General features: G+C 44.3%; 1 protein-coding gene across 1 annotated transcript in view; it reads right to left on the bottom strand.

The window, feature by feature from the left end:
* The window catches only part of C2H3orf20 (chromosome 2 C3orf20 homolog), a 95,724-nt gene that overhangs the window by 43,295 nt on the left and 25,560 nt on the right, over positions 1 to 26,869 (bottom strand). Inside the window, 5 exon segments of the mRNA XM_011734471.3 lie at positions 2,363 to 2,494; positions 9,364 to 9,484; positions 10,604 to 10,756; positions 20,070 to 20,351; positions 21,411 to 21,543. Coding sequence (XP_011732773.2) covers positions 2,363 to 2,494; positions 9,364 to 9,484; positions 10,604 to 10,756; positions 20,070 to 20,351; positions 21,411 to 21,543 — 821 coding nt within the window.

Raw genomic sequence — 26,869 nt, 5'->3', positions numbered from 1 at the left:
GTGCATACTTAATCACTTAACAATAACTTTTTCTGGCCAGGCACAGTGGCTCATGCCTGTAATCCCAGCACTTTGGGAAGCTGAGGTGGGTGGATCATTTGAGGTCAGGAGTTTGAGACCAGCCTGGCCAACATGGTGAAACCCCGTCTCTACTAAAAACACAAAAATGAGCTGGCGTGGTGGTGCGCACCTGTAATCTCGGCTGCTCGGGAGCCTGAGGGCACAAGGATTGCTTGAACCTGGGAGGCAGAGGCTGCAGTGAGCCAAGATTGCACTACTGCACTCCAGCCTGGGTGACAGACAAGGCTTGGTCTCAATTAAATAACAATAGAATAGAATAGAATAGAATAGAATAGAATAGAATAGAATAAAACCAATGGCCTTTCATGGTGAGAGTGTGGAACCAAATTGACAGGGCAGATGTATCAATAAGCAAGATCATTCATCTCAGCCCAAATGGACTCAAATTCTTGCCAGTAGTTTGCTCTTTGAAGTAACCAATGCATGCTGGATTCACAGGTACCTGCGTTTCTCCAGTGCTTCCTCTTCTCCTCTCCTACCAGATTCCACACGACCCTCTGGCACACAAGAGTCAAGCTAGATGATAATTGGTGCCCATGCTTTTGCCCCTTCCATTATATTGAGAGAATTTCAGAGTTTAGAGGGAATGAGACTTCTTTATTTCTACATCTCCAGCAGCCAACTTGGCCTGCTGCAAGTGATAATAAATGTTTACTGAATTTGTTAATGGATTAATGAAGGTGAAATGCTGCTGGAATGAAAATGTAGTGGGGGAGAAAAAAAACAGATGCAATGTTTTCCTCCAGGAGTAACAAAGGAGACCCCTAACAAATGCCCATACCCTATGTCCTTATTGGACATTGGGTTGGTTGCCCTTGCTGGGCTCTGCCAGCTTTGAGCATCTGTCAGCTTGTGGCATACAGTGGCAAGTGCCCACACAGCTTAAGAGCTTCTTGCTCAGGATGATCATATAATCTATCATCCAAACCAGGACACTTCTGAGGGGAACACATAGTGCCGTTTACAATTGCTCCAGGTGTGTAATTGCTCCGGTATAAACTGGGACTGGCTCTAGGCAAATTGAGAAGTGTGGTCACCCTGCTTTTGCTTCTAGGAGCCTTCCCTTAGTGGGCAGAGTGCCCTATGGGGAGCTCAAATAGTCTGCTCTACCCACCTAAGCTTTGGTTACCCCCATCTTGTGTTGAGGTCAAGTGTTCTCTTTCGGGATATACACTCAGGGTGTAGGGACTGTGTCCTCTTAATCCTCTCCACCTCTCTCCCTGATGTTGCCTTGACATCACCAGATACACAGTAGGATCCATTATGACCCATTGAATGGAAGAATTGGACTCCCAGTCACCACAGTATTCTCATCCACCCAAAAAATATTTGGTAAAGACTTAATTTGAAGTAGTCGTCATGCTGGGGGCCCTGGGACAATAGACATCAGAGGGAATCACAGGGAATTTTCAATTTGTAGGGCAGATAGACTTGAAAAGAAAGGAGTCTAGAATGGAGGTTGTCGCCGCTAGCGGGGCTGAGCAGAGGGAGAGACTAACTCTACTTGGGATGGGAAGAGGGTGGTAGAGAAGGTCATCAACATGCACTGGTAGTTATTCTACTCAGTATCATTTCTTCTGGTAACAGCACTTTGATTTTCCTTTAGGGAAACTCTTCTGCCTTATCCTTTGCCCAGGTGGTTCATTTGAGACTAATCTTACACCTTGGCCCCAGGATGGACATAAGCCTCAAGCTTGGCCAGTGGGAGCAATACATACGCCTGGCCACAGGAAATGTTTCACATATGGGCAGTTAATAGAGCCAATGAGTGTTGATGCTGGCATTTCTACTGGAGTGTGTAGGAAAGAGAAGTCCTTCTTCTTCCAGGGGCACTAAAGCTAGTATAATAATAGCCCAGAGATGTTCATGGTCATCTTGTCATCAACAGGAAAAATCTCCTTGAGAAGGAAGCCAACAAAGAGGAAAGCAGAGCCAAGAGATGGGAAGATCTGGTGGAATCATTTCAGGGCCTGGATCCAGCCATGCCTGAAAGTGCATATTGACAGACTTCTCAGTTTATTGAGCCACTATATTTTTTTTCATGCTTAAGCTAGTCCACACTGGATTCTGTCACTTACAACTGGGAGACTCTTAATTGATATAAGAAGTTTCACAGAGAAGGTGGTACTAAGAGTAGGCAGTGAATAATGGCAGAGGAAGAGGCAGGGCTTTGCATGGGAGGGTGGTGGGGAGTAAGGGCAAAAGCCCTGAAATGTGAAAAAGCAACTCACGTTGAGATGCCCAGGGGTCAGGGCAGGGTGCCTGGTCTGCCTTGCCTTACCCGTTTTTCATATGCCATTCCATGAGGACAGTTGTTTGCCGACACAGCAAGTGTTACTGTCTCATTCAGGGAGGTGAAGGTGACCGTGATGGAGTCCTGTCCCAGCACCTTTAGCTTCATTTCCTCATTCACCTGTAGATGAAGAAACAGTACTCAGAGAATCCCTGCTTCTATGGCCCCAGCCACCCCTTCCTGACCCACTACAAAGCACAAAGCCCCTGTTGGCTCGGGGCAGAAGATTTGTAAGAGCTTTCCAGTTCTTATGTTAGAATTCAGCTTCATGGAGAAGACAGAACAATTCCAGGCTCCCCTGGGGGACCCACTGAAAAAGTAAATGATGCTTTCTTATTCCTGCTCCTTCCCTTTCCAACTCAAGCATGAAACCCACTGTGACTGGCAGATGAATCAGCTTCAGTTCTGGTAAAGATGAATTGGGAATGCAGCTTGGATCAGAGGGTAACCCTTTATCCCTGAATCAGACAGATGTGTCCGCTCAGGCACCAGGTCTGACTCTGACTCTTGTCCTACAGCGGTAGGAAGGTGACCACTTGGCAGGAAGCACCGGAAAGCCGGCTGAAGATGGGTGGGAAGATGTCAAAGAGGACCCAGAAGGGCCTGGGCCACACATACTCAGCCCCTTCCCCTAAAGTCAACAAATATGTCATTACTCTTCCCCTGAGGAGGAGCCAAAGATGGGTGGAAAAGGGGCAGCTACTCTTTATCATCACTTCCAAAAGAGGGGGATTTCCTTTAAGCAGTACCAGACTGGAGATTGTGGGGGAATGAGTTGCCCTTATAACAACTCACTCCTTACTGAGAGTTCTGTGGTCTATGGGTGAGTCCCAGTTCTGCCTCCTGATAACAAGCCAGTTGGCTTCGCTGAATCTTAACTTCTTCTACATGAAATCACTGAGTGGCTATTATCAGGATCAAATGAGATAAAAATGGTGGAAGTGGCTTTGTAAGCCATTAAAGCCTATGCCCAGCATGAGCAGATATTGTCAGGGCAAGGTACAATTTGAGGTAGAGCAACTCACATTTAAGGCTGTTGAACAATTTGCATGTGCAGAGCACAATTTATATGCAGGGACCCTCCCGGAGAGCCTCACAGTGTGCAGCCCTACACTGCTGTGCTTCTCTCAGTCTTCAATGTACCTGACCTACAATATCCCCTTACCTACAAATACCCCCAGGATGCCTCTGAACCAAAAACAAAACAAAACAAAACAAAACCACTCTCTGCTTTGCTCCTTCCATTTCCTTCTACTATTTCAGTTGCTTACCCCAGGGTCTACACTTAACTTCCTTACTTCTGAGTTTCTTCCTCACACCCTGCAGCCTGGAGACTAGTTCCCTCCAGCACCCTGAAAGCACTGAACTATGACGTGCCAAGTCTTTTGACATCTTCAAACTTGATCACTCTCACTTAAAAGAAACTGTCGGCCGGGTGCGGTGGCTCACGCCTATAATCCCAGCACTTTGGGAGGCCAAGGTGGGCAGATCACGAGGTCAGGAGATCGAGACCATCCTGGCTAACATGGTGAAACCCCATCTCTACTAAAAATACAAAAAAAATTAGCCAGGCATGGTGGTGGGCGCCTGTAGTCCCAGCTACTCAGGAGGCTGAGGCAGGAGAATAGTGTGAACCTGGGAGGCGGAGCTTGCAGTGAGCTGAGATCACACCACTGCATTCCAGCCTGGGTGACAGAGTGAGACTCTGTCTCAAAAAAAAAAAAAAAAAAAAAAAGAAAAGAAAAAAAAAGAAAGAAAGAAACCCTCCTTTCTCTTGTCCTCCTTCTAGAGAGATGTAGTATAGAGCCATGGTTGGGAGCTCAAGCTTAGCAGTTGAGCAGGGGTCAAATCCCAGCATTGCCATTTACCAGTTGGGCAATTCTAGACACATTGGTTAGCTTCTCTGAGCCTGGGGACAATAATAGTAAAAAGTAAGGTAAAAGTAAAAAGTTTTATCCCATGAAATTTTCTCATGGGATGGTTAGCCAATTTCAGCAGATTTCATAGCTTAGCATAGTACAGCTTTTATTTATTAATTTTGCCCCCTGGATGGTTTCTCTTTCTCTCCCCCAAACGCCCAAGTATGGCAGCTCTACAAACCACAGACTTGTCTTCTTGAGAGTTCATTAGCCAGCCCATTATACTTATCCATTATCCCCAATCTCTCACACTAGGTCAGGGTCCATGTCACAGTAGCCCAGAGAGATATGGCCACTGAACCAAATAAGCATGTCTAAAATCATTTTGGTCACTGATCCTCTCAGAAACTTCTCTGTTTCCGCCCAGACACATAATCCATCATGGAGTCATCTACAATTCTCTCTTCCTTTCATCTATCCCTTACAGGCCATGCCTGTGCACCACTGAGTTCTTTTTTTTTTTTTTTTTTTTTTTTTGAGACGGAGTCTCGCTCTGTCGCCCAGGCTGGAGTGTAGTGGCCAGATCTCAGCTCACTGCAAGCTCCGCCTCCCGGGTTTACGCCATTCTCCCGCCTCAGCCTCCCGAGTAGCTGGGACTACAGGCGCCCGCCACCTCGCCCGGCTAAGTTTTTGTATTTTTTAGTAGAGACCGGGTTTCACCGTGTCAGCCAGGATGGTCTCGATCTCCTGACCTCGTGATCCGCCCGTCTCGGCCTCCCAAAGTGCTGGGATTACAGGCTTGAGCCACCGCGCCCGGCCCCACTGAGTTCTTTTATTGAAATGACCCCTTTAAAAAATATGGCTGCTATTTTTAATGCTGTTGGGTCTGGCTAGTAACTCCCCAACTAGTTTCTCCACTAGCCCACCCACTGGTCTCTCTCCAGTCAACCAAAAATGCTAGACTGAGCATTTCAGTCCTCAGCTTAAAAATTAACCAGCTGGTTCTACTCCCGGTATAGCTGAGTCAGTGTCTGACAGGCTGCCTTCCTCATAGATAACTATAAGCTTGAAAAAAATTAAAAAAAAAAAAAAGCAATGACCCAAAGGCTATGAAGAGTGAACAAATGCAGGCAGACTTTGAAGAGGAGTCAAAATTTAAAAGAAAGGAGCAGCATGGGATAAGGTTTTGTTTTGCAGCTTTAGCTTGAGGGCAGGCCACAGTCATGGCCAAACTCCACCATCTTTCTGGCCTGAAGAACCCAGAGGACAGAACCTGGAGCAACCACAGTCATGGGAAATTGTAGAAAGAATTCCAGAAAGGACAGCACCAGAGAAGGAGAGGCCAGAATTCTGTGTATAAACTGTCCCTGTCTCTGGCTGATCCTTGAACCATGCTTGAGCAGGGAAGACTCAAGACACCTTACGGTTGAAGAAACAAACAAACAAACATAAAAACTGAACGGAGATGTGAGCTTCTGCAAGTGAAACAAAGTTTGTGGTTTCAGTCTAACCAAGTTCATTGCCTATTAAAACAAGAATATCAACACTCTTCAGAGAAATACACCAGAATTCAGACACTCCACTACGTAACATTCATAATGTCCACCTACAGTCCAAAATTATTCAATATGTGAAGAACCAGTGAAATGTGAGCTGTTCTCAAGGCAACAGATAATCAACAGAGGCCAACTCTGTCTGATAACACCCAGACATTGAAATTTTCAGACAAGGACTTTAAAACACTAATTTAACTACACTAGATGAGGTAAGGGAAAATGTACTTGTAAGAAATTATAAAATACAGAATCTCAGCAGAGAAATAAAAAATATAAAAGTAACTAAGTGGAAATTCTAGAGCTGAAAATATGTAAATCTGAAATTTTAAATTATTATATTATTATCGTAATAGTAGAATGGAGATGACACAATAAATTCACTGAACTTGAAGACAGATCAAGAGAAATTACCCAATCTCAAAAGTAAAGAGAAAAATAATGTGAATAACAACATAAGAGAGCTTCAGGAACCCTTGGGACAATATCAAAAGGTCTAAAATAGACATAATTAGAGTCTCAGAAGAAAAAGAGAAAGATTGGAGCAGGTTTTTTTTTCTTTCTTTTTTTTTTTTTTTTGAAACGGAGTCTCGCTCTGTCACCCAGGCTGGAGCGCAGTGGCCGGATCTCAGCTCACTGCAAGCTCCACCTCCCAGGTTTACTCCATTCGCCATTCTCCTGCCTCAGCCTCCCGAGTAGCTGGGACTACAGGCGCCCGCCACCTCGCCCAGCTACTTTTTTGTATTTTTCAGTAGAGACGGGGTTTCACCAGGTTAGCCAGGATGGTCTCGATCTCCTGACCTCGTGATCCGCCCATCTCGGCCTCCCAAAGTGCTGGGATTACAGGCTTGAGCCACCGCGCCCGGCCTGCAGGTTTTTTTTTCTAAAGAAGATTTAGAAGATTCCCCAAATTTGATGAAACAAATTTAAATGAATTTACAGACTCAAGAAGCTCAGTAAATGGAATAAATATGAGGACAACTACACCTAAATGTATCAGTTAAACTTAGAAAACCAAAGAAAAGAGAAAATCTTGCAAGCAGGTAAAGAAAATAAACAGTGACTTGAATAACTACAGACTTCTTATAAATGATGGAAGACAGACACAGTGGAACATCTTTAAAATGCTGAAAGAAAATAAAAATCATCCCAGAATCATATCCAGCAAAAATATCCTTTAATAAAGAGTTTTTTTTTTTTTTTTTTTTTTTTTATCATGAAAGAAAACAGAGAATACATTGCCAGAAGATACGCACTTCAAGAAAGCCAAAGGAAGTTCTTCCGGCTGAAGAGAAATGGTACCAGAGGGAAACCTGGATCCTCAAAGAGTAATGAAGAACAATGGAAATAGTAAACATCTGGGTAAAAACAAATTGGCCCCTGCAGCCTCCAAGACAGCATGCAAACTCCCCAGCCTGACATCCAGTGCCTCCCGCCTCCACCTGACACCATACATACCTCTTGCTCCACCTGTCTTTCACAAGAAGCACTTGTGACCTCTTAAAAATTACACATTTAGTCCCAACTTCAACCTTTGCAGATTCTGCTCCCACTACTTAGAAGATTTTTGCCTCCTCCTCCTCTCTATGTGAATCACACACACTCACCCCCATGCTACAACCCCAGGGCCACCTTCTTTTCCAGGCCACTCCTGACTTCACATGCCTCTATTGTGCTTTTCTGCATGCAGCTCCAGGAAATATATAACAGTGAACTAAAATGCATTACTAACACACTTTACTGATGTCAAAGCACTTTCCCCTCCATTATTTCATTTCTTCTCATGAAAGTACCATGAGGCCGGAGGGCAGTTCTGGTGACCCACTTTGTATAGATGAGACAACTGAGACTCAGAGAAGCTGAAAGGTTTTTGCAAAGCTGCACAGCCACAGTCTGGCAAAGTTGGCACTAGTACTTAGCTCCTCAAATTCTTACCACAGTTCTCTGCTTGGCCACACTAACACACAACTTATGATGCCTGCCTTCAACTGATTTCTAATCTTGGATTATAAACTTTTCATACAGCTATGAAAAGTTAAACATTAAGTAAACAACACAACACACCCCTAGACTGGGGATCTCAGACCTGGCCACGCCTCAGAAATGTTTGCGAAAACCACAGAAATCCAAAACTCCTAACATACCAACTGAGTCAGGGTTGCTCTGGGGCTGTGCCTGGGATCTTTATTTTATAAAAAGTCCCAGAGGTGATTCTGATACGCAGCCAGAGACGAGAACCTCTTCCTGACATTAATTACCAAGTGACTCATCCAAACTGTGTGCACTGTGGGAAGAGAGAAATGGGTGTGGGATGGGATGGCACAAAGGAGGGGAGTCTGGGCAGGGCTTTGAAGGAATTTGGGCCATTTGCACTGGCAAAGAGAGGAGGGGGTGCATTTCAGGCCAAAGGAGTAGGAAAGGTGAGACATGTTCAAGGGAGTGAATATTCCTGAGCAGAGGTGTGGTCTGAGGAATCAGAGCATAAGGAGAGTCAGTGGCCAGTGTAGAGGATGAACCAAGAGGACAAGAAACAGGAGACTCCAGGGGGCTGGAGCCCTCCCATGCACTCCGAGTGCTTGTGTCCGCAACCTTACTGTGGGGCTTTTCTCTCAGGCCAGCTTGAGTGGATGCTATGTTCTGTGATCTTTCTCTGAATCCCAGCACTCCCTTCTCTCACAGTTCTTATCTGTGTCTAATCTGTGTTCTTATTACTCCCTTAGACTTCTGAGTTCCTTGATAAGTTTTGTTTCTCCTTCCATCCTCTGATTGGTGATTCTCAACTGGGGGCAATTTTGCCCCCCAGAGGCTACATTTGGTGATGCCTGAAGATATTTTTGGTTGTCACAACTGGAGAAGGGGATACTACTGGAATCTAGTGGGATGCTAAACATCCTACAATGCACAGTTCTACCAAAGAAGTATCCATCTCAAAATGTCATTAGTGTCAATGATGAGGAACTCTGCCACAGATAAGTGACAAGCACACTTAGTTGCTTTATTAATAAGTTTACTAATATATTATTAATAATTCAGCCCTCTTTATTATATGTTATTTAATAAATCTTTGGTGAATAATTATCTGAACAGCCAAATGAATGAAAAGAGTTTGTATCTATCAGTCACTTTTGACTTCTAGATTGTTTTATTTTATAGATAATAAAATAAAATAAAAACAAAAACTGAGGAGACCAATATAGAATTGCTAATTTTTATTATTGCCACACATAGGCATTAAAAATAAAGCTATCAACTACTATAACCGTGACTTCATAAAACATATTTTAACAGTAAAAATAGAATAATATTAATAATAAAAATTACACAGGAAGGATATTACCAAGAAATGTCTGTAAAGCAGCCAATAGTTTAGGCTGGTGAAAAGTTCCCTTCAGCCAACCTGGACCACCATCCACCAACTTGGGAGCCTCTGAATAAGATTATGAGCTCCTTCAGGGCAGGATTCCTGTCTTATGGGTAGCCCTGGGCTTTTAATGCTAGGCAGTGCATGGCAGGATGCCAAGGCCCTCCCTGTGACAGTGATGCTCACTGCCACCCAACCTGTGCTGCCCATCCATACCTTGTATTCCAGGGAAAGCAGAGTCTCCGTCCTGGAAGTCCAGCTCCATTTGTGGACTACATAGCCCTGCGGGTCATTGGTGGTCCCACCTTCCTCATCCAAGATTAATACATATGGGCAACTAGGAGAGATACAGAAGTGAGTAGCTGCCACTGGGCCCCTGAAGGAAGCTCTCATCACTGCAGGCTATGGGCAGGCAGGTCTGTAAGACTCAGTTCCAGGCTGGAGGAATGGTGGAACCCTGCAGGCAGCCTCACTTTCCCCACTTGCTATGGTCTGAGGCCCCTTAACACCTGTTGATGCTACTGGAGGAGCCCATTCTGAGAGAGATGATGAAGGCTCAGGTTAAACACAAGAGGGGAAGAAATGGGATTTGTGCTCTGTTGCCTAGTAGCCCAAGTGTATAATAGGCATCAAGATGGGAACTGGAATACCTATAACATAAGAGTAAGTCATTTCTTCCGAGAACAGTTCCTTATGAAAAGTCAGGCAAATCCAGACATGGTGGCTTATGCCACCCCGTGTCATCCCAGCACTTTGAGGGGCTGAGGCAGGAGGACTGTTTGAGGCCAGGAGTTTGAGATCATCCTGGTCAACACAGTGAGACCCTGTCTCTACAAAAAGTTTAAAAAATTATCTAGGCATTGTGGCGCATGTCTGTAGTCCCAGCTAACCCAGGAGGCTGAGGTGAAAGGATCACCTGAGCCCAGGAGTTCGAGGCTGCAGTGAGCTATAATCATGCCACTGCATTTCAACCTGGGTGACAGAGTGAGAGCAAGACCCTGTCTCAAAACAAAAACAAAAACAAAACAAAAAAGAAAAGCCAGACAATATCAACTTTTGGCTGGCAAGAATATGCACTTCTCTTAAAAGATGCCACAGAAGTAGTGTGTTCATGCCTCTCCGTCCACTCCTGGTACAAAACATTTTTTCCACTAAATAATTCTTCCATTAATATAACTAACAATCAAGATCTTAGTGCTCTGGGGTACCAAGTGGAGTAGGACTTGGGAAGGTGTCCTTCTCATTGGCTGTGGCATAGACACAGCAAGGAAAGGCTGAGCCTTAAAGTTCCTATGTCCCTGCAGAAACAGCCTCAGCCCTGCCTCACTGCCTTACTAGACCTCTGGACACCGCCTGGCTTCTTCTTTAACCAGGGACTCATAGTCACCATTTCAGTCCTCCCTACATCACCCTCAGAGGTACTTCCATGAGACTAGTACTCTTCCAGTCTACTTACCTGGTTTTTAGGTTGTAGTGAACACAGCCCTGACCTTCAGCATTGAATAGGGCCAGCAAGGAGAAGCCAGGTATGTCATTAAAGAGGCAAGTGATGGTTCTCCCTCTGCAGCATGTGGGGATCTGACATATAGCGATGTTTCCAGAGGGATAGCTGGCAGAAATGTTCAGGTAGAACTAACAGAAAACCCCCCTGGTTCTGCTCTCAGTTGTCCCATTGAAGCAAGTCCATATGTCAAAGTGGTAGCTATTTGGTGCATCATTCTCCATCTTCAAACACCCTCCTTGCATTTTGCATAGGTAACAATTATATGATCATGGAACCCAATGATGACCTAGCTGTTTTTCTGTATCTTCTTTCTATTTTCTCACAACCACCTTGTGGTAGGTAGTATTATCTTCCTCTCACAGATGAGTAGGGTCCCCCTGGGTCTAATGGGTTTCCTGAGACATGGAACTTTCAGTGTAAAACCTAAAAAGTCCCAGGCAAACCAGGATGAGTTGGTCACACTATAGATGAGGAATCCAAAGTGCAGAAAATTATCTGCCTCATGTCACATTACAAGGAAGTGGCAGAGCCAGGACTTGATCTCTAAGGCCAGCAATATTTCCAATGCTGTCAGGCTGCTCCCACTTCTGACAAATCAAGGAGGACAGGTAACGTCTCCTTGTTCATTTTCTAGTAAAGAGGCCCCAAGAAGCACTGGTCCTGACTAAGGAGGACATGGTATGGGCAGGACATTCCTGTGTGCAGGAATTTCACAAGCAGTACTCCAGACACAGACACATTTCAGAATGAAAGCAGAAAGAAAAGGAAATGAAGAAAAATGAAGATTCTCAGGGACCTACAGGGGGCCATCAAGCTTACCAACATATGAATAATAGGAGTCCCAGAAGGAGAGACAAGAGAAATTAGGGTAGAAGGAATATCTGAAGAAATAATGCTGAAAACTCCCCAAATTTGATGAAAGACAATAATATACATGTTCAAGAAGCTTAACAAACTCCAAGTAGGATAAATTCAAAGATATTCTCATTGAGACACATTATAATTCAACTGTCAAAAGACAAATACAAAGAGGGAATCTTGAAAGCAGCAAGAAAAAAGAGATTCACCATATATAAGAGACCTTCAATAAGATTAATGGCTGATTTCTCATCAGAAACCATGGGGTTAAGAAGGCAGCAATATGAAATACCTAAAGACCTCAAAGGAAAAAAATTAAACTGTTAACCAACAATTCCATATCAAGCAAAATTATCCTTCAAAAATGAAGAAATTAAAACATTCCCAGATAAACAAATATTGAGGAAGTTAATCACTAGTAGACCTGCCCTGCAAAAAAACACTGAAGGGAATCCTTCAGGCTGAAATGAAAGGACACTAGACAGTGACTCAAACTCATACAAAGAAAAAAAGAACACTGGTAAAGTTAACTATATAAGTAAATATAAAATCCAGTATTGTATTTTCAGCATATAATTTTTCTTTTTTTCCTATATGACTTGAAAGATAAATGCATAAAACAATAATTGTAAACCTATGTTAATGGGCACACAATGTATCTATAAAACATAATTCTTTGATAACAACATAAAGGGGAAGGGATAGAGCTATATAGGAGCAGAGTTTTATATATTATTGTGGCAAGTTATTAATTCAAACTAGCGTGTTAATTGTAATACACAGGTATATTAGTTTCCTAGGGCTATCATAACAAAGTACGATAAACTGGATGGCTAAAAGCAACATAAATTTATAATCTCACAGTTCCAGAGGCTAAACATCCAAGATCAAGGTGTCAACAGGGTTATGCTTTGGAAGGCTCTGGGGAAGAATCCTTCCTTGCCCCTTATAGTTCCTGGTGATTGCCAGAAATCTTTGGTATTCTTTGGATTGTACATGCTTCATTTCAATCTCTGCCTCAGTCATCATATAGCTTTCTTCTGTGTGTGTGTGTGTGTGTGTGTGTGTCTGTCTGTCTGATCTTCTTATAAGGACACTAGTCATTGCAGTAGGGCCCACCCCAACAATATGACTGCATCTTAAAATTTACAACTTCAGAGCCCCTATTTCCAAATGTGGTAATATCCTGAGGTTCCATGTGGTTACAAATTTTGGGAGACATCATTCAACCCATTATACCAAGACAACCCTAAGGAAATAACTTAAAAATATGGAGAAAAGAAAATGAGAAGTAAATCAAAATGGCACGCTATAAAAAGTCAGACACAAAAAGAGAAAGTAACGAAGGAACTGAGAAACAAAGATGGTATAAGACATATAGAAAACAAATAGAAAACTTAAAGAATTAAGTCCTTCTGTATCAGCAATTACTTTAAACAGAAATAGATTAAGCTCTCTAATCAAAAAGGCCAGAGCTGAGACATGAGAATCGCTTGAGCCCAGGAGGTGGCGGCTGCAATGAGCCAAGATTGCACCACTGCCCTCCAGCCTGGGCGATAGAGTGAGACTCAGTCTCAAAAAAAAAAAAAAAAAAAAAGGTTGGCAGGATAAATTTTTAAAAACCAAAACACAATTCAACCATATGCTGTGTCTAAGGGACTCACTTTAGATCCAAAGACAAAACTTGGTTGAAAGTGAAATGACAGAAAAAGATATTCTATGCAAATTGTAACCAAAAGGGAGTAGGGGTGAATATACTAATACCATGCAAAATAGATGTTAAGTTAAACATTTTTACAAGTGACAAAGAAGGACATTACATATTGAGAGAAGGGTGAATACCTTAAGAATATGTAACAATTATAGAGATATACACACCTAATAACAGAGCCTCAATATATATATAAATTTAAAAACTGACAGAATTAAAGGAAGAAATAGTTCTACAAAAATAGTTGGAGACTTCACTACCTCATGTTCAATAATGGATAGAACAACTAGACAGAAGATCAATAAAGAAATAGAGGGCTTAGGCAGCTTGCAGTAGCTCACGCTTGTAATCCCAGCACTTTGGGAGGCCAAGGCAGATGGATCACCTGAGTGCAGGAGTTTGAGACCAGCCTGGCCAACACAGTGAAACCCCATCTCCACTAAAAATACAAAAAAATTTAGCTGGGCATGGTGGTGTACACCTGTAATCCCAGCTATTCAGGAGGCTGAGGCAGGAGAATCACTTGAACCCGGGAGGCAGAGGTTGCAGACAGCCAAGATTGCACCACTGCACCCCAGTCTGGGTGACAGAGTGAGACTCCACCTCAAAAAAAAAAAAAAAAAAAAGAAAGAAATAGAGGATTTGAACATACAGAATCCCACCCAACAACAGCAGAACACACATTCTTCTCACACTCACATGGATCATTCTCCAGTACAGACAATATGTTAGGCCACAAAACAGGTCTCAATAAATTGAAACCATAGAAAGTATCTTTTTTGATCACAATAGAATGAAACTAGAAATCACTAACAAAAGAAAATTGTGAAAATTCACAAATACATGAAAATTAAACAACACACAAACAACAGGTGGATAAAAAAATCAAAAGGGAAATTATAAAATACTTTGAAGTGAATGAAAACAAAACACAACATATCAAAACTGATGCGAGAAAGGCAAAGCAACACTCAGAAACAAATTTATAGCTGCAAATACCAACATTAAAGAAAATGAAGATCTCAAATCAATAACCCAATTTTCTACCTTAAGGAACTAGAAAAAGAAAAGCAAACTAAAGCAAAGCTAGCAGATGGAAGAAAACAATAAAAAATCAGAGGGGAGAAAAACAGAATTGAGAATAGAAAAATAGAATGAACAAAACCAAAAGTTGCATCTTTGATAAATCAAGAAAGCACAAACTTCTAGCAGACTGACTAAAAAAAAGACTCAAATTCCTAAAATCAGAAATGAAAATGGGACCTTATAGAAATAAAAAAAAAATCCTAATAATACAATAATACGAACAGCTGTACACCATAAAGTTAGATAACCCAGATGGACAAATTCCTAGAAACACATAAACTACCAGAAGTGACTCAAAAAGAAATAAAAAACCTAAATAGAACTATAGCAAGTGAGGAGATTAAATCAGTAATGAAAAATCTCCCAACAAAGAAAAGCCTAGGACCAGATGGCTTCACTGGTGAATTCTACCAGACATTTAAAGAATTAATACCAATCCTCCTCAAGCTCTTCCAAAAAATAGAAGAGCAGACCTGAACACTTCCTAACTCATTCTATGAGGCCAGGGTTATCTTGATACCAAAGTCAGACAAATACATAAAAATAAAACTTCCCATATCCCTTATGAATATAAACATAAAGTATCTTAACAAAATACCAGCAAACCAAATTTAGCATCAGCCTATCAAAAGGATTATACACCATGAGCAGGTGTGGTTTATCCCAGGAATGCAAGTATGGTTCAACACACAAAAATCAATGTAATGTACCATAGTAATAAAATGGCAGGGGTTGGGGGGGGAATCATAATCATTTTAACTGATGAGGAAAAAGCATTTGACAAAATTCAATACCTTTTCATGATTAAAAAAACACTCAACAAATTCGGAATAGAAGGGAACTCCTGCAACATATTAAAAGCCATATATGGAAAAACTCACAACTAACATCATAATCAATGATGAAAGAATGAAAACTTTTCCTCTAATATAAAGAACAAGACAAGTAGGCCTGCTTTCACCAGTTCTAATCAAAATTGTACTGAAAGTTCTGGCCACAGCAAATAGCAACAACAACAACAAAATAATAAAAAGCCTCAAAATTGGAAAGGAAGAAGTAAAATTACCTCTGTTGGCAGATGACATGATTTCATATATAGAAAATTCTAAAGAATCCACACAAAAAAATCTAGAGCTAACACATAAATTTAGAAAAGTTACAGATATAAGATCAACACACACAAAAGAGTTGCCCTCATGAACACAGGATGTCTTTCCTGTGTTTTTTAGGTCTTCTTTAATTTAATTTGGCAATGTTTTATAGTTTTCAGTGTACAAGTTCTGTACCTCTTTGTTATTTATTCCTAAGTATTTTAATCTTTCTGATCCTGTTGTAAATGGCATAATTTCCTTTTGTTCATTGCTTTTTTGTTCTTGTTTATACACCATTTTGTACTGCTTGTTGCCAGTGCTTATGGGTTGGAAGAATTAATATTGTTGGCCAGGTGTGGTGGCTCATGCCTGTAATCCCCGTACTTTGGGAGGCAGAAGTGGGTGGATCACTTGAGGTCAGGAGTTTGAGACCAGCCTGGCCATCATGGCCAAACCTCATCTCTACTAAAAACACAAAAATTAGCCAGGCGTGGTGACACACACCTGTAGTCCCAGCTATCTGGGAGGCTGAGGCAGGAGAATTGCTTGAGCCTGGGAGGCAGAGGTTGGAGTGAGCCGAGATGGCACCACTGTACTCTGGCCTGGGTGACAGAGCAAGACTCAGTCTCAAAAACAAACAAACAAACAAAAAACTGTTAATGGTATCACTCCCCAAAGTGATCTACAGAATCAAAGCAATGCCTATCAAAATCTTATTGGCTTTTTTTTTGTAGAAATGGAAAACCTGACTGAAAATTTACATGAAATGGTAAGAGATTCCAAGCAACCAAAATAGTCTTGAAAAAAAAAAAAAAAAGTGGGAGACTCACACTACCTTATTGCAAAACTTACTACAAAACTACAATAGTCAAAACAGAGTGGTACAGGCATAAAGACAGACATATGTGTTAATGGCTTAGAATTAACAGTCCAAAAATAAACCCATACATCTATAGTTCTATAGTCAATTGATTTTTGACAAGGGTGCCATGATCATTCAATGGGGAAAGAATGCCTCTTAAATAAATGGTACTGGGACAATTAGCTATCCACACACAAAGGAAAGAAACTGGAACCTTATCTTATACCACATACAAAAATTAACTCAAAATGCTTCAAAGACCACAAGACCTATAAGTATAAACCTCTTAGAAAAAAACACAGGGGGCCGGGCATGGTGGCTCATGCCTGTAATCCCAGCACTTTGGGAGGCCAAGGTGGGTGGATCACCTGAGGTCAGGAGTGAGTTCAAGACCAGCCTGACCAACATGGAGAAACCCCATCTCTATTAAAAATACAAAATTAGTCCAGCATGGTGGTGCGTACCTATAATCCCAGCTACTCGGGAGGCTGAGGCAGAAGAAACGCTTGAACCCAGGAGGCGGAGGTTGTGGTGAGCTGGATCACGCCATTGTACTCCAGCCTGGGCAACAAGAGCAAAACTCTGTCTCAAAAAAAAAAAAAAAAAAAAAAAAAGAAAAGGAAAACACAGGGGTAAATGTTATAACCTTGGATTTGGCGATGGTTTTTTAGACATAAAGCCAAATGCATAAGCAGCAAAAGAAAGGTGGAAAAAATTGGACTTCATCAAAATTTAAAAGTTTTTGTGCATTAAATGATGCTACTGAGAAAGTGAAAAGACATCTGACAGTACAGGAAAAAATACTTGCAAAGCATATATCCGATAAGCATCTAGTATATATACACAATATGTAAAGAACCCTTACAACTTGTTTTAAAGAAAGACAACTCAATCAAAACATGAGCAAGGACTTCAATATACATTTCTCCAAAGAAGATGTACCAAACCACACACACACACACACACACACACACACACACACACACACACACACACACACACGAAAAGATGCTCTACGCCATTCATCATTAGGTAAATATAAGTTAAAACCACAGTAAGATACCACTCACACCCACTAGAATGAATGAATGCAGTGAACATTGAGACAGGTCTGGGGTCTGAAGCTGCCAAGTGCAAACCAATTACAGCTTAGAGCTTTATGATATTCCCATTGCAGACATACCTTTTTTTTTTTTTTTTTTTTTTTGAGACGGAGTCTTGCTCTGTCACCCAAGCTGGAGTGCAGTGGCTCGATCTCGGCTCACTGCAAGCTTCGCCTCCTGAGTTCATGCCATTCTCCTGCCTCAGCCTCCTGAGTAGCTGGGACTACAGGTGGCCGCCATCACGCCCGGCTAATTTTTTGTATTTTTAGTAGAGACGGGGTTTCACCATGTTAGCCAGGATGGTCTCAATCTTCTGACCTCATAATCCGCCCGCCTTGGCCTCCCAAAGTGCTGGGATTACAGGCATGAGCCACCGCGCCTGGCCCAGACATACCATTTTTGCCTGAGAGCTTGACCAGCAATCTCTATGAAAACAGAATCGACTACTGAACCCAGTGTTCTATGGAAGCCATTCCAAACATTTTCTGTACTTGAGAGGGATCAAATAGCTGCACATGTGTTCTGACTATTTGAACACGGTAACACAGAATTTCTCCTTTAAGATCACTGGGTTCAACTTCCTCATCTTATAATCAAGGGAAGTGAGGCACAGAGATCAAGTGACTTGTGTAGGGTCACCAAGAAGAACTGAGCCTAGAGCCCTAGTCTTTTAGGACTCCCAAAGAGAAGAGCATTAATTGCCAGGAGGTGAGCACTGCTGGCGTGTGAGTCAAGAGTGCCAGTAGCAATGGATCAAAAGTTTGGGGGATCTCTCAGACCATTTGGGGGTAGGGGTTGGGAAGGTGTTCAGAATTCTGGGACAAGTGAGAGAACAGAGATTCCTGCAGGCTAGGGTACTGTGCTCTTATCATACACAAGCCCACCCTCTTTCTGAAGCCCCTGATAGAAGACTAATTCATAGACACAGCTTCATGAGGAGCTCAGGGAGATCATCCTATTAAATGCAGCGAAGAGTCAGAAAGAAGCGGGGGTGGGGCACAACACAACCCATTGCAAGCAGCAGCTGCTCTCAAAGGAGTCAGCTGTGTTCAATACTGTGGACGTGTTGCAAGCAGGGCCGAGCAGAGTGTGATGAATGGATTCATTTACGGTCTGAGAAACAATGAGACTTCTTTGACAGAGCGCTTAAATCCTCAATTCCCAGTTCAGTCAAGAGGAGGACAAAGGAAGCAAGGAGGCTGCTGCCAGGAGAGCCTAGTTGGGGGCCTTGGCCTTTGTGAAAGTGGTTGAGACAGCCCAGAGACCCATCCTCTCCTCCAAGAAAGGGGCAGGGGATCCTGAGTGCCCAGTGATTGTATTATTAAAATGAGATCCACTTCCATCGCCCTCTACCCTGCTCTGTGCTGGAGGAAATAATCCTTAAAGGTATAAAAATGGTACCCAAGAGAGGACCCTAAATTGAGGCAACGAGGCCCTGAACCCAGGCCTAGCTTGGCCACAGAATTCCTTCTGTGGCATACAGTCAGTTACACCATGCCTTTGGGTCTCAGTTTACCCATTTCTACAGTGAAGGGGGAGAAACAAATGACTGTGTTTCCCATCCGTGACATTTTATGTAACTCCAGACTGCGTAACCTGGAATAAGTGCTTTGCCCTCTCAGGCCTCAGAGTCCTTGTGGCCAATGAAAGACATCTGTGATCTGGTCCAGCTCTAGAACATGTCGGGTTTGGGCAACAGGACCTCCAAAAAGAACATAGGGTACAAGGTGACTTCCACCCCAGACATTCTCTAAAGGGAGCCCTCTCTTTTGCTTTTACCACCCAAATTCAAACTCCTTCTCTTCACTTTAAAAGGAGCAATTAAAGTTGCTCCCTCTGAAGTACAAATGGTCTATTAACTTCATTATCTGAATTCATTGCACGTGATAGCTACTCGATACACATCTGTGAATGAAGAAAATAATCAGACTCAAATCACTCTGAGGTATGCACAGCCCTCAGGGCTCACCCTCCAAGGAGATTTGTCTTTTCAAACTCAGATCCAAAGACAGGCTTTGGAGGTTGGTAAATGCCCTGCAATCACAGGTAACGCCTTATAGGTATGTGTAGATAAGTGCTTATTTCTAGGGAGAAGGTCTATAGCTTTCATCAGATTCTCAAAGAGAAAATATTTCTCCTTTTGTTGCTCCTACATCCAAGGTTGGGACACAGCTAGCACTAGGCTCATGAGCCCAGTCAGATCTCAGCTGCAGAGCAGTCAGGGCCCAGGAGATAGCGCATTTGGGGTGAGGTCTCAGGCTCCAAGGATGTGGATGGGTGAAGTATGCAAGGACCACAGAGCTTAACCACTGAGCCAGGGAGAGAAGGATGAATTGTTTAAGGCCTCCTAACTCCCTCCTCTCCACTAGAGATGATTTATTTTGTGTCTTTAACCTTGTCTCAACTGAGAGGTCCTCAAAGGCAGGGACTTTGTCTGCATTCACAGCCTGCACTGACAAGCTTCTCACAGGTAGCTGGGGTTTGGTATGTTCATGTTGCTCTGAACTGAACTTGAGGCTTGAAACTTATTACCTCCTCCTCTGACCTCCTGAGTATGATCTAGACAAACTTTTAATACCCAAGAGACCCACCACCAGGTTTCTCTGATAACTAAAAGGCCCAAGGAAATATTTAGGCTGTGTCAAGTCCTGGAGTTCTCTGGGGTTGAGTAGCTGGGGAGATAGGGTGGCACCAAATAAAAGGATACTAAACAAAGGAGGAGCCGTCATAGAAGGTGTAATGAAACTTGAAGGCCTTCTTGGGCGCCTTCCCCTCTTGACAATGCCGACTGACGAGATGGTTGGCGGATGATGGGTGAGGTGTGGGGGTGAGAGTCTGAGCACTTGCGGTGGGAGGGTAATGTAAACCCGGGGTCTGAGAGTCTCCTTTGCGGGCCATCATTAGATGAGAGGGCATCTTTGCCTTGTAGTTTCGTAAGATCATGGGGTAGGAGATATTCCTCCCTTTCCACGTGGCCCTTTCGGCTTCTCTGCAGAGAAGGAGACCAATATATTGTCTAGCCTCTTGGTTCTCACGCACCAGGGATGCTCTCTACAGCCCCTCCTTAGTACCCAAGACCCCTATCCCATTCCCCTGTCCCCAAAGTACACGTCCCCAACCCGCGCTCCCTCGTCCATAAAGGTAGTTTTTGGGAAGAACTGGGAAGTTCCCAGTGCCCGTCTAAGAACAGCCCTTGCCTGATTTCCACCTGAGCCTGAGGGTGAGGACCTATGGAGTGGGACTGTGTGTGGAAGTGTGAGGGGGTCCTGAGGGTTTGAAGACCTTGCTCACCCCAGTCCTGAGGTTTCAGGGAACAGAGCTTTCTTCCAGAGTGTCACAGTGAGGAGGCAAACAGTGGCTGCCCTCTCCCCATGTTCCAGCCCAGCGACCCCCCAGAGATATATATGACTAAGCTATTAGATGTGAACAGGCGCTTAAGTCCTTTACACCCAATGGCCTGGGCCCTGAGAGAAATGTTGAGTAAATTGCTAGGGCTTGTGGGATGGCCCCACAGAATGATAAAAACCACTAACTCTTTTTTGGTTTGTTTTGAGAGGTTTTTGTTTGTCTTGTAGAACATCTGGCAAATTAAGTTAAGAAACAAACAGGGCACAAAAGCCCTAAATGTAAGGAGTCATGCAACAGGGCATCCCCGGCAAGGTGTTGCAGAGGTAGAGAGCATTGCTGAGCAGGGGCAGGAGGCAGGCCACTGGAGCTGTGTGAGCTCAGGCAATTTCTTACTCACATACCTGCTTAGGCTGCCTCAGTTTCCCCATCCACAAAATGGGCATCAATCTTGTCTTCCTTGCATGGTTGCAGTGATATTGTAGGGAGGATGGTGAGCAAGGAAGGACAGGGGTGTGTGTCTGCCTGTGAGGGACGCTGCACCTGTGGCTGTCATGGGGAGTACTGCATAACCCATGCTCTCAGGCAGCATGTCTCCCACACTTCTGTGACTGGACACTCACATATACACAGGGACTCCCAGCTGGGGGCCGGGCTTTCTCAGAACCCTTGCCTCCCCTGACCCAAGCACTTAGGTGCTCACATGTGGCGACACAACTCCTGCAGCTTCTCCCGGGCCTCAGGGCAGGGGTCGCTGAACTCTAGGCTGTTGGCAGGGGTTCCCACTCCTCGATGCGGGGGCGGCATGCTGACATCTTCTATAGTTCTAGATTTTCCTGTAATTGGAGGGCAAGAAGTTACAGAGATGCCCAAGACCATGGGAACCCACCTTTTGCATCAGTGTGACCTGGATGTGAGACTTGGAGTCAAAGGAGATCATTTTGGAGCTTTAAAATTCGTCCCGCTGGATTTTGGACTTGCATGGGCCCTGTAACCCCTTTGTTTTGGCCATTTTTTTCCCATTTGGAATGGCTGTATTTACTCAATACCTGCATCCCCACTGTATCTAGGAAGTAACTAGCTTGCTTTTGATTTTACAGGCTCATAGGTGGAAGGAACTTGCCTGTCTCAGATGAGACTTTGGACTGTTGGGTTAATGGTGAAATGAGTCAAGACTTTGGGGGACTGTTGGGAAGGCATGATTGCTTTTGAAATGTAAGAACATGGTCAGGCATGGTGGCTCGTGCCTGTAATCCCAGCACTTTGGGAGGCCGAGGCAAGCAGATCACCTGAGATCAGGAGTTCAAGACCAGCCTGGCCAACATGGTGAAACCCCATCTCTACAAAAAATACAAAAATTAACTGGGCGTGCTGGTATACACCTGTAGTTCCAGCTACTCAGGAGGCTGAGGCAATAGAATCTCCTGAACCTGGGAGGTGGAGGTTGCAGTGAACCGAGACCACACCACTGCACTCTAGCCTGGGTAACAGAGTAAGACTCCATCTCAAAAAAAAAAAAAAAAAAGGAAATGTGAGGATATGAGATTTGGAGGAGCCAGGGGCAGAATGATATGGTTCGGCTGTGTCCCTACCCAAATCTTAACTTGAATTGTATCTCCCAGAATTCCCACTTGTTGTGGGAGGAACCCAAGGGGAGGTAATTGAATCATGGGGGCCGGTCTTTCCTGTGCTATTCTCATAATAGTGAATACGTTTCATGAGACCTGATGGGTTCATCAGGCATTTCCGCTTTTGCTTCTTCCTCATTTTCTCTTGCTGCCATGTAAGGAGTGCCTTTCACCTCCTGCCATGATTCTGGGGCCTCCTCAGCTATATGGAACTGTAAGTCCAACTAAACCTCTTTTTCTTCCCAGTCTTGGATATGTCTTTATCAGCAGCATGAAAACTAATATAGGAGGGGTTTTAGAAAATGGTTTTTCAAGACATTGTGTTTACTAGGGGACATGGGGCCAGGAAGAACAGGAGAGCAGCATCCTCTAAATGTCAGAATATTGGGGGTATCATTGATGCTCACCAGGAATTGTTGACTGGTCAGTTATCAAAGAGAGATGTTACTCATACTGTGAGTCATCCATGATGGATGTGTCAGGGACTGACTTGTGCAAAGTGATGACACTGGCCATGTCTCCCCGGGTTCCAGGAAAAGAGCATTTCTGGGGCTCGACTGCCCTTACTGAATTGGACCCTTTTGATTCTCCTGATTAAAGACACAAAGTTTCTATTTCTTCTCAATCAGCTTGAAAACTTCTCTGATGATGGCTAATCTTGGGTCTTCTGGAGGGAGCCCAAGTGCCACAGGCAGAGATCACTGTCATCTGAGTTTCTGCAGACTAGATGACAATGATCTGCATGACCTGGATGACAACGATCTGTGCCTGTGATACTAATTTTCACAGCTGTCCTCCATGACAGGTGGTGTGAGGATGTGGTCATGTGGAGTCATGGCAGTGATCCTCCCACCCTAGGTTCCAGGGGCATCTATTTAGTCATTTGTGTCAGGTCCTACCTACACTGAACCTCTGACTCCCACCCAGTTGCAGCCTCGTAGTATGCAGGCTCAACTTCACCTTAGATTTGAGGATGAAACCTGGCTTTGGGTGGGGGCATTTCTCAGGCTCTAACTGAAGCCCTGAGGGCCTCAGAATGGAGCTTTCCTTGCTATTGGTGAAGCCTGGAGGTTGTTGGCCAGTGCTTGGGGACTGTCTCTGGTATCTGCCACCCTGAGTGGTTCCTGGTCGCTTTCCCCACTTCTCCTGCCAACAGGGACCAGAGACTGAACCCCGAACTTAAGCCTAGGGCCTGAGGTCCAGCGACCTGCTGGCGGGCCACCTGGAGCATCTGCTGGATTAAGCCTCTATGTCTGACCTGCCCCAGGTGCCTTGGGCTCCTCAAAGGTGATGGTCTCTTGCTCTGATTAGGAACTGCCATTAACAGTTCTCTTCTTGTAACGTTGGATACCTTCCAGAAATAGCTGCCATCCCCTCAGGGAGTAAGCCCAACTCCTGGAGCTGGTGCTCAAAGTCAGCCTGGCCCCAGAACTGCCAGCAGGTGAGCTGGAATAGTATATGGATATGGAATGGATGGTGGAGGCCCCCAAACCCAAAGTGACTTCAAACCAGAATGGCTATAGCAAAATCAGGCATCATTCATACATATGTCATAGGACAACAGGCATAAACTGGGACATTGCTGGGCTAGCTTGGACCCACAGTTACTTATGAGCTATGAGGCAAGGCTAATCACCCATGCTAGCATGCACATATGAGCCTAATTCCTAAACAAGATTAAGGCCCTATAATGCAGCATCACGGAATATACATCCCAGTGTCAATGGACACAACAAGGCGGCTAAAAGTTGGGTGGCAAAGGAAAGCAGCCACATAGACAAGAGGCCAATAGACATGCAGCAGTCCCCCCAATCCTTGAGAGACACATTCCAGGACCCCTAGTAAATGCCTGAAAGCATGGATAGTACCAAACCTGTATATGCTATGTTTTTTACATGCACACCTATGATAAAGTTTAATTGATAAGTTAGACCCTAAGAGATTAACAATAACTCCTACTAAAATAGAACAATTAAAACAATATATTGTAATAAAAGTTAGGTGGAGGGGTGGGGAATGATGGCCAAATAGAAGGCTCTACTGATTGTCCTCCCCACAGGAACACCAAATTTAACAACTACCTACACAAAAAAAGCATCTTCAAAATAGCCAAAAACCAGGTAAGCACTCATAGTACCTGATTTTAACTTCATATTGCTGAAAGAGGCACTGGAGAGGTAGGAAAGACAGTCTTGAATTGCTGACACAACCCCTCCCCATCCCTGGCAGCAGCTACATGGCACAGAGAGAGGATCTATGCATTTGGGAGAGGGAGAGTGCAGTGATTGTCAGACTTTGCATTGAACTCAGTGCTTTCCCGTCACAGTGGAAAGCAAAAGCAGGCTGAACTCAGCTGAAGCTCACTCATGGAGGGAGCATTTAGACCTGCCCTAGCCAAAGGGAAATCACCCATCCCAGTGGCTGCATCCTGCCTTTTGGCACGCCTGTCCACTGTGGGCTCTGGAGTTCTAAATAAACTTGAAAGGCAACCTACGCCGCAAGGACTACAACTCCCAGGCAAGCCTTAGTGCTGAGCTGGGCTCAGAGCCAGTGGATTTAGAGGGTACGCAACCTACTAAGGCACCAGCTGGGGCAGCTAAGGGAGTGCTTGTGACACCCCTCCCCCAAGCCCAAGTGGCACAGTTCATGGCTCCAAAAAAGACCCCTTTCTTCCACTTGAGGAGAGAAGAGGGAAGAGTAAAAAGGACTTCATTTAACCTCTTGGATACCAGTTTAGCCACAGTAGGATAGGGTACCAGTCAGTGTCATGAGGCCCCCATTCCAGGCCCTAGCTCCCAGATTACATTTCTAGATACATCCTGGGCCAGAAGGGAACCTACTTCCTTGAAGGGAAGGACCCAGTCCTGGCAGGACCCATCACCTGCTGACTGAATAACCAGCAGTGATACCCAGGTAGTAGGCTGTGGACCTTGGGTGACACTCTGAGACATGTTGGCTTCAGGAGAGACTCAGCACATTCTCAGATGTGGTGGTCACAGTGAGGGACTCCTTCTGCTTGAGAAAAGCAGAGGGAAGGCCGGGCGCGGTGGCTCAAGCCTGTAATCCCAGCACTTTGGGAGGCCGAGACGGGCGGATCACGAGGTCAGGAGATCGAGACCATCCTGGCTAACACGGTGAAACCCCGTCTCTACTAAAAAATACAAAAAATAGCCGGGCGAGGTGGCAGCGCCTGTAGTCCCAGCTACTCGGGAGGCTGAGGCAGGAGAATGGCGGCGTGAACCCGGGAGGCGGAGCTTGCAGTGAGCTGAGATCCGGCCACTGCACTCCAGCCTGGGCTACAGAGCGAGACTCTGTCTCAAAAAAAAAAAAAAAAAAAAAAAAAAAAAAAAAAAAAAGAGAGAGAAAAGCAGAGGGAAACGTAAAGAGGACTTTGTCTTGCACCTTATGTACTAGCTCAGCAATGAGGAGGCAGAGCACTAAGGGGCTCTGATTCCACGCCTTGGCTCTTGGATGGCATTTCTATACCTGTCCTGGGGCACAGGGGAGCCCACTGCCCTGAAGAGTGAGTCCCAGGCCTAACTGAAGAGTCCTTGGACCTTAAGTGAACAGTTGCAGTAGCCTGGCAGTACTCCCCATGGACCTGGTGGTGGTGGCCAAAGCGTGAGACTCCTCTGCCTGTGGAAGAGGGAGGGAAGAGTGGGAAGGACTGTGTCTCATGGTTTGAGTGCCAGCTCAGCCACAGTACAATAGAATATCAGGTAGATTTTGAAGGTGTTTTACTCTAGTCCTGGCTCCCAGACAACATCTCTGGACCTGCCTGGGGCCTGTGGGAACTTTCTGCCCTAAAGGGAAGAACAGAAACCTGGCTGGCTTCACCACCTGCTGATTGTAGATCCCTAGGGGCCTTCAGCAAATATAGGCAGTAGTCTGGCAGTAGTTACAGCAGGTCTTGGGCAAGACCCAGTGCTGTGCTAGCTTTAGGTTTCATCCAGTGCAGTCCCAGTGGTGGTGGCCACAGGGGTACTTGTGTCACCCCATCCCCAGCTCCAGGTGGCTCAGCACAGAGAGAGACTCCATTTGTTTGGGGGAAAGCAGGGAAGAGAACAAGTGTCTCTGCGATAATCTAGAGAATTCTCCTGGATCTTATCCAAGATCACCAAGGCAGTACCTCTCTGAGTCAGAAAGAACCACAATGTTACTGGGCTTGGGTTGCCCCCTAATGCAGATATGGCTTAGGTCACAACACCCAAGCCCTTTCAAATACCTGGAAAGCCTTCCCAAGAAGGAAAAGTACAAACAACCCCAGACTGTGAAGACTACAATAAATACCTAACTCTTCAATGCCAACACTGATGAACATCTACAGGCATCAAGGCCATCCAGGAAGATATGATTTCACAAAATGAACTAAATAAGGCACCAGTGACCAATCCTGGAGAAACAGATATGTTACCTTTCAGACAGAGAATTTAAAATAGCTGCTTTGAGGAAACTCAAAGAAATTCAAGATAACACAGAGAAAGAATTCAGAATTCTATCATTTAACGAAGAGATTGAAGACAGTGTGGCGATT

The sequence above is a fragment of the Macaca nemestrina genome, chromosome 2 (genome assembly GCF_043159975.1).
Source record: "Macaca nemestrina isolate mMacNem1 chromosome 2, mMacNem.hap1, whole genome shotgun sequence".
Taxonomy (NCBI): Eukaryota; Metazoa; Chordata; class Mammalia; order Primates; family Cercopithecidae; genus Macaca; species Macaca nemestrina.
This window is presented reverse-complemented; position numbering and strand designations above follow the sequence as displayed.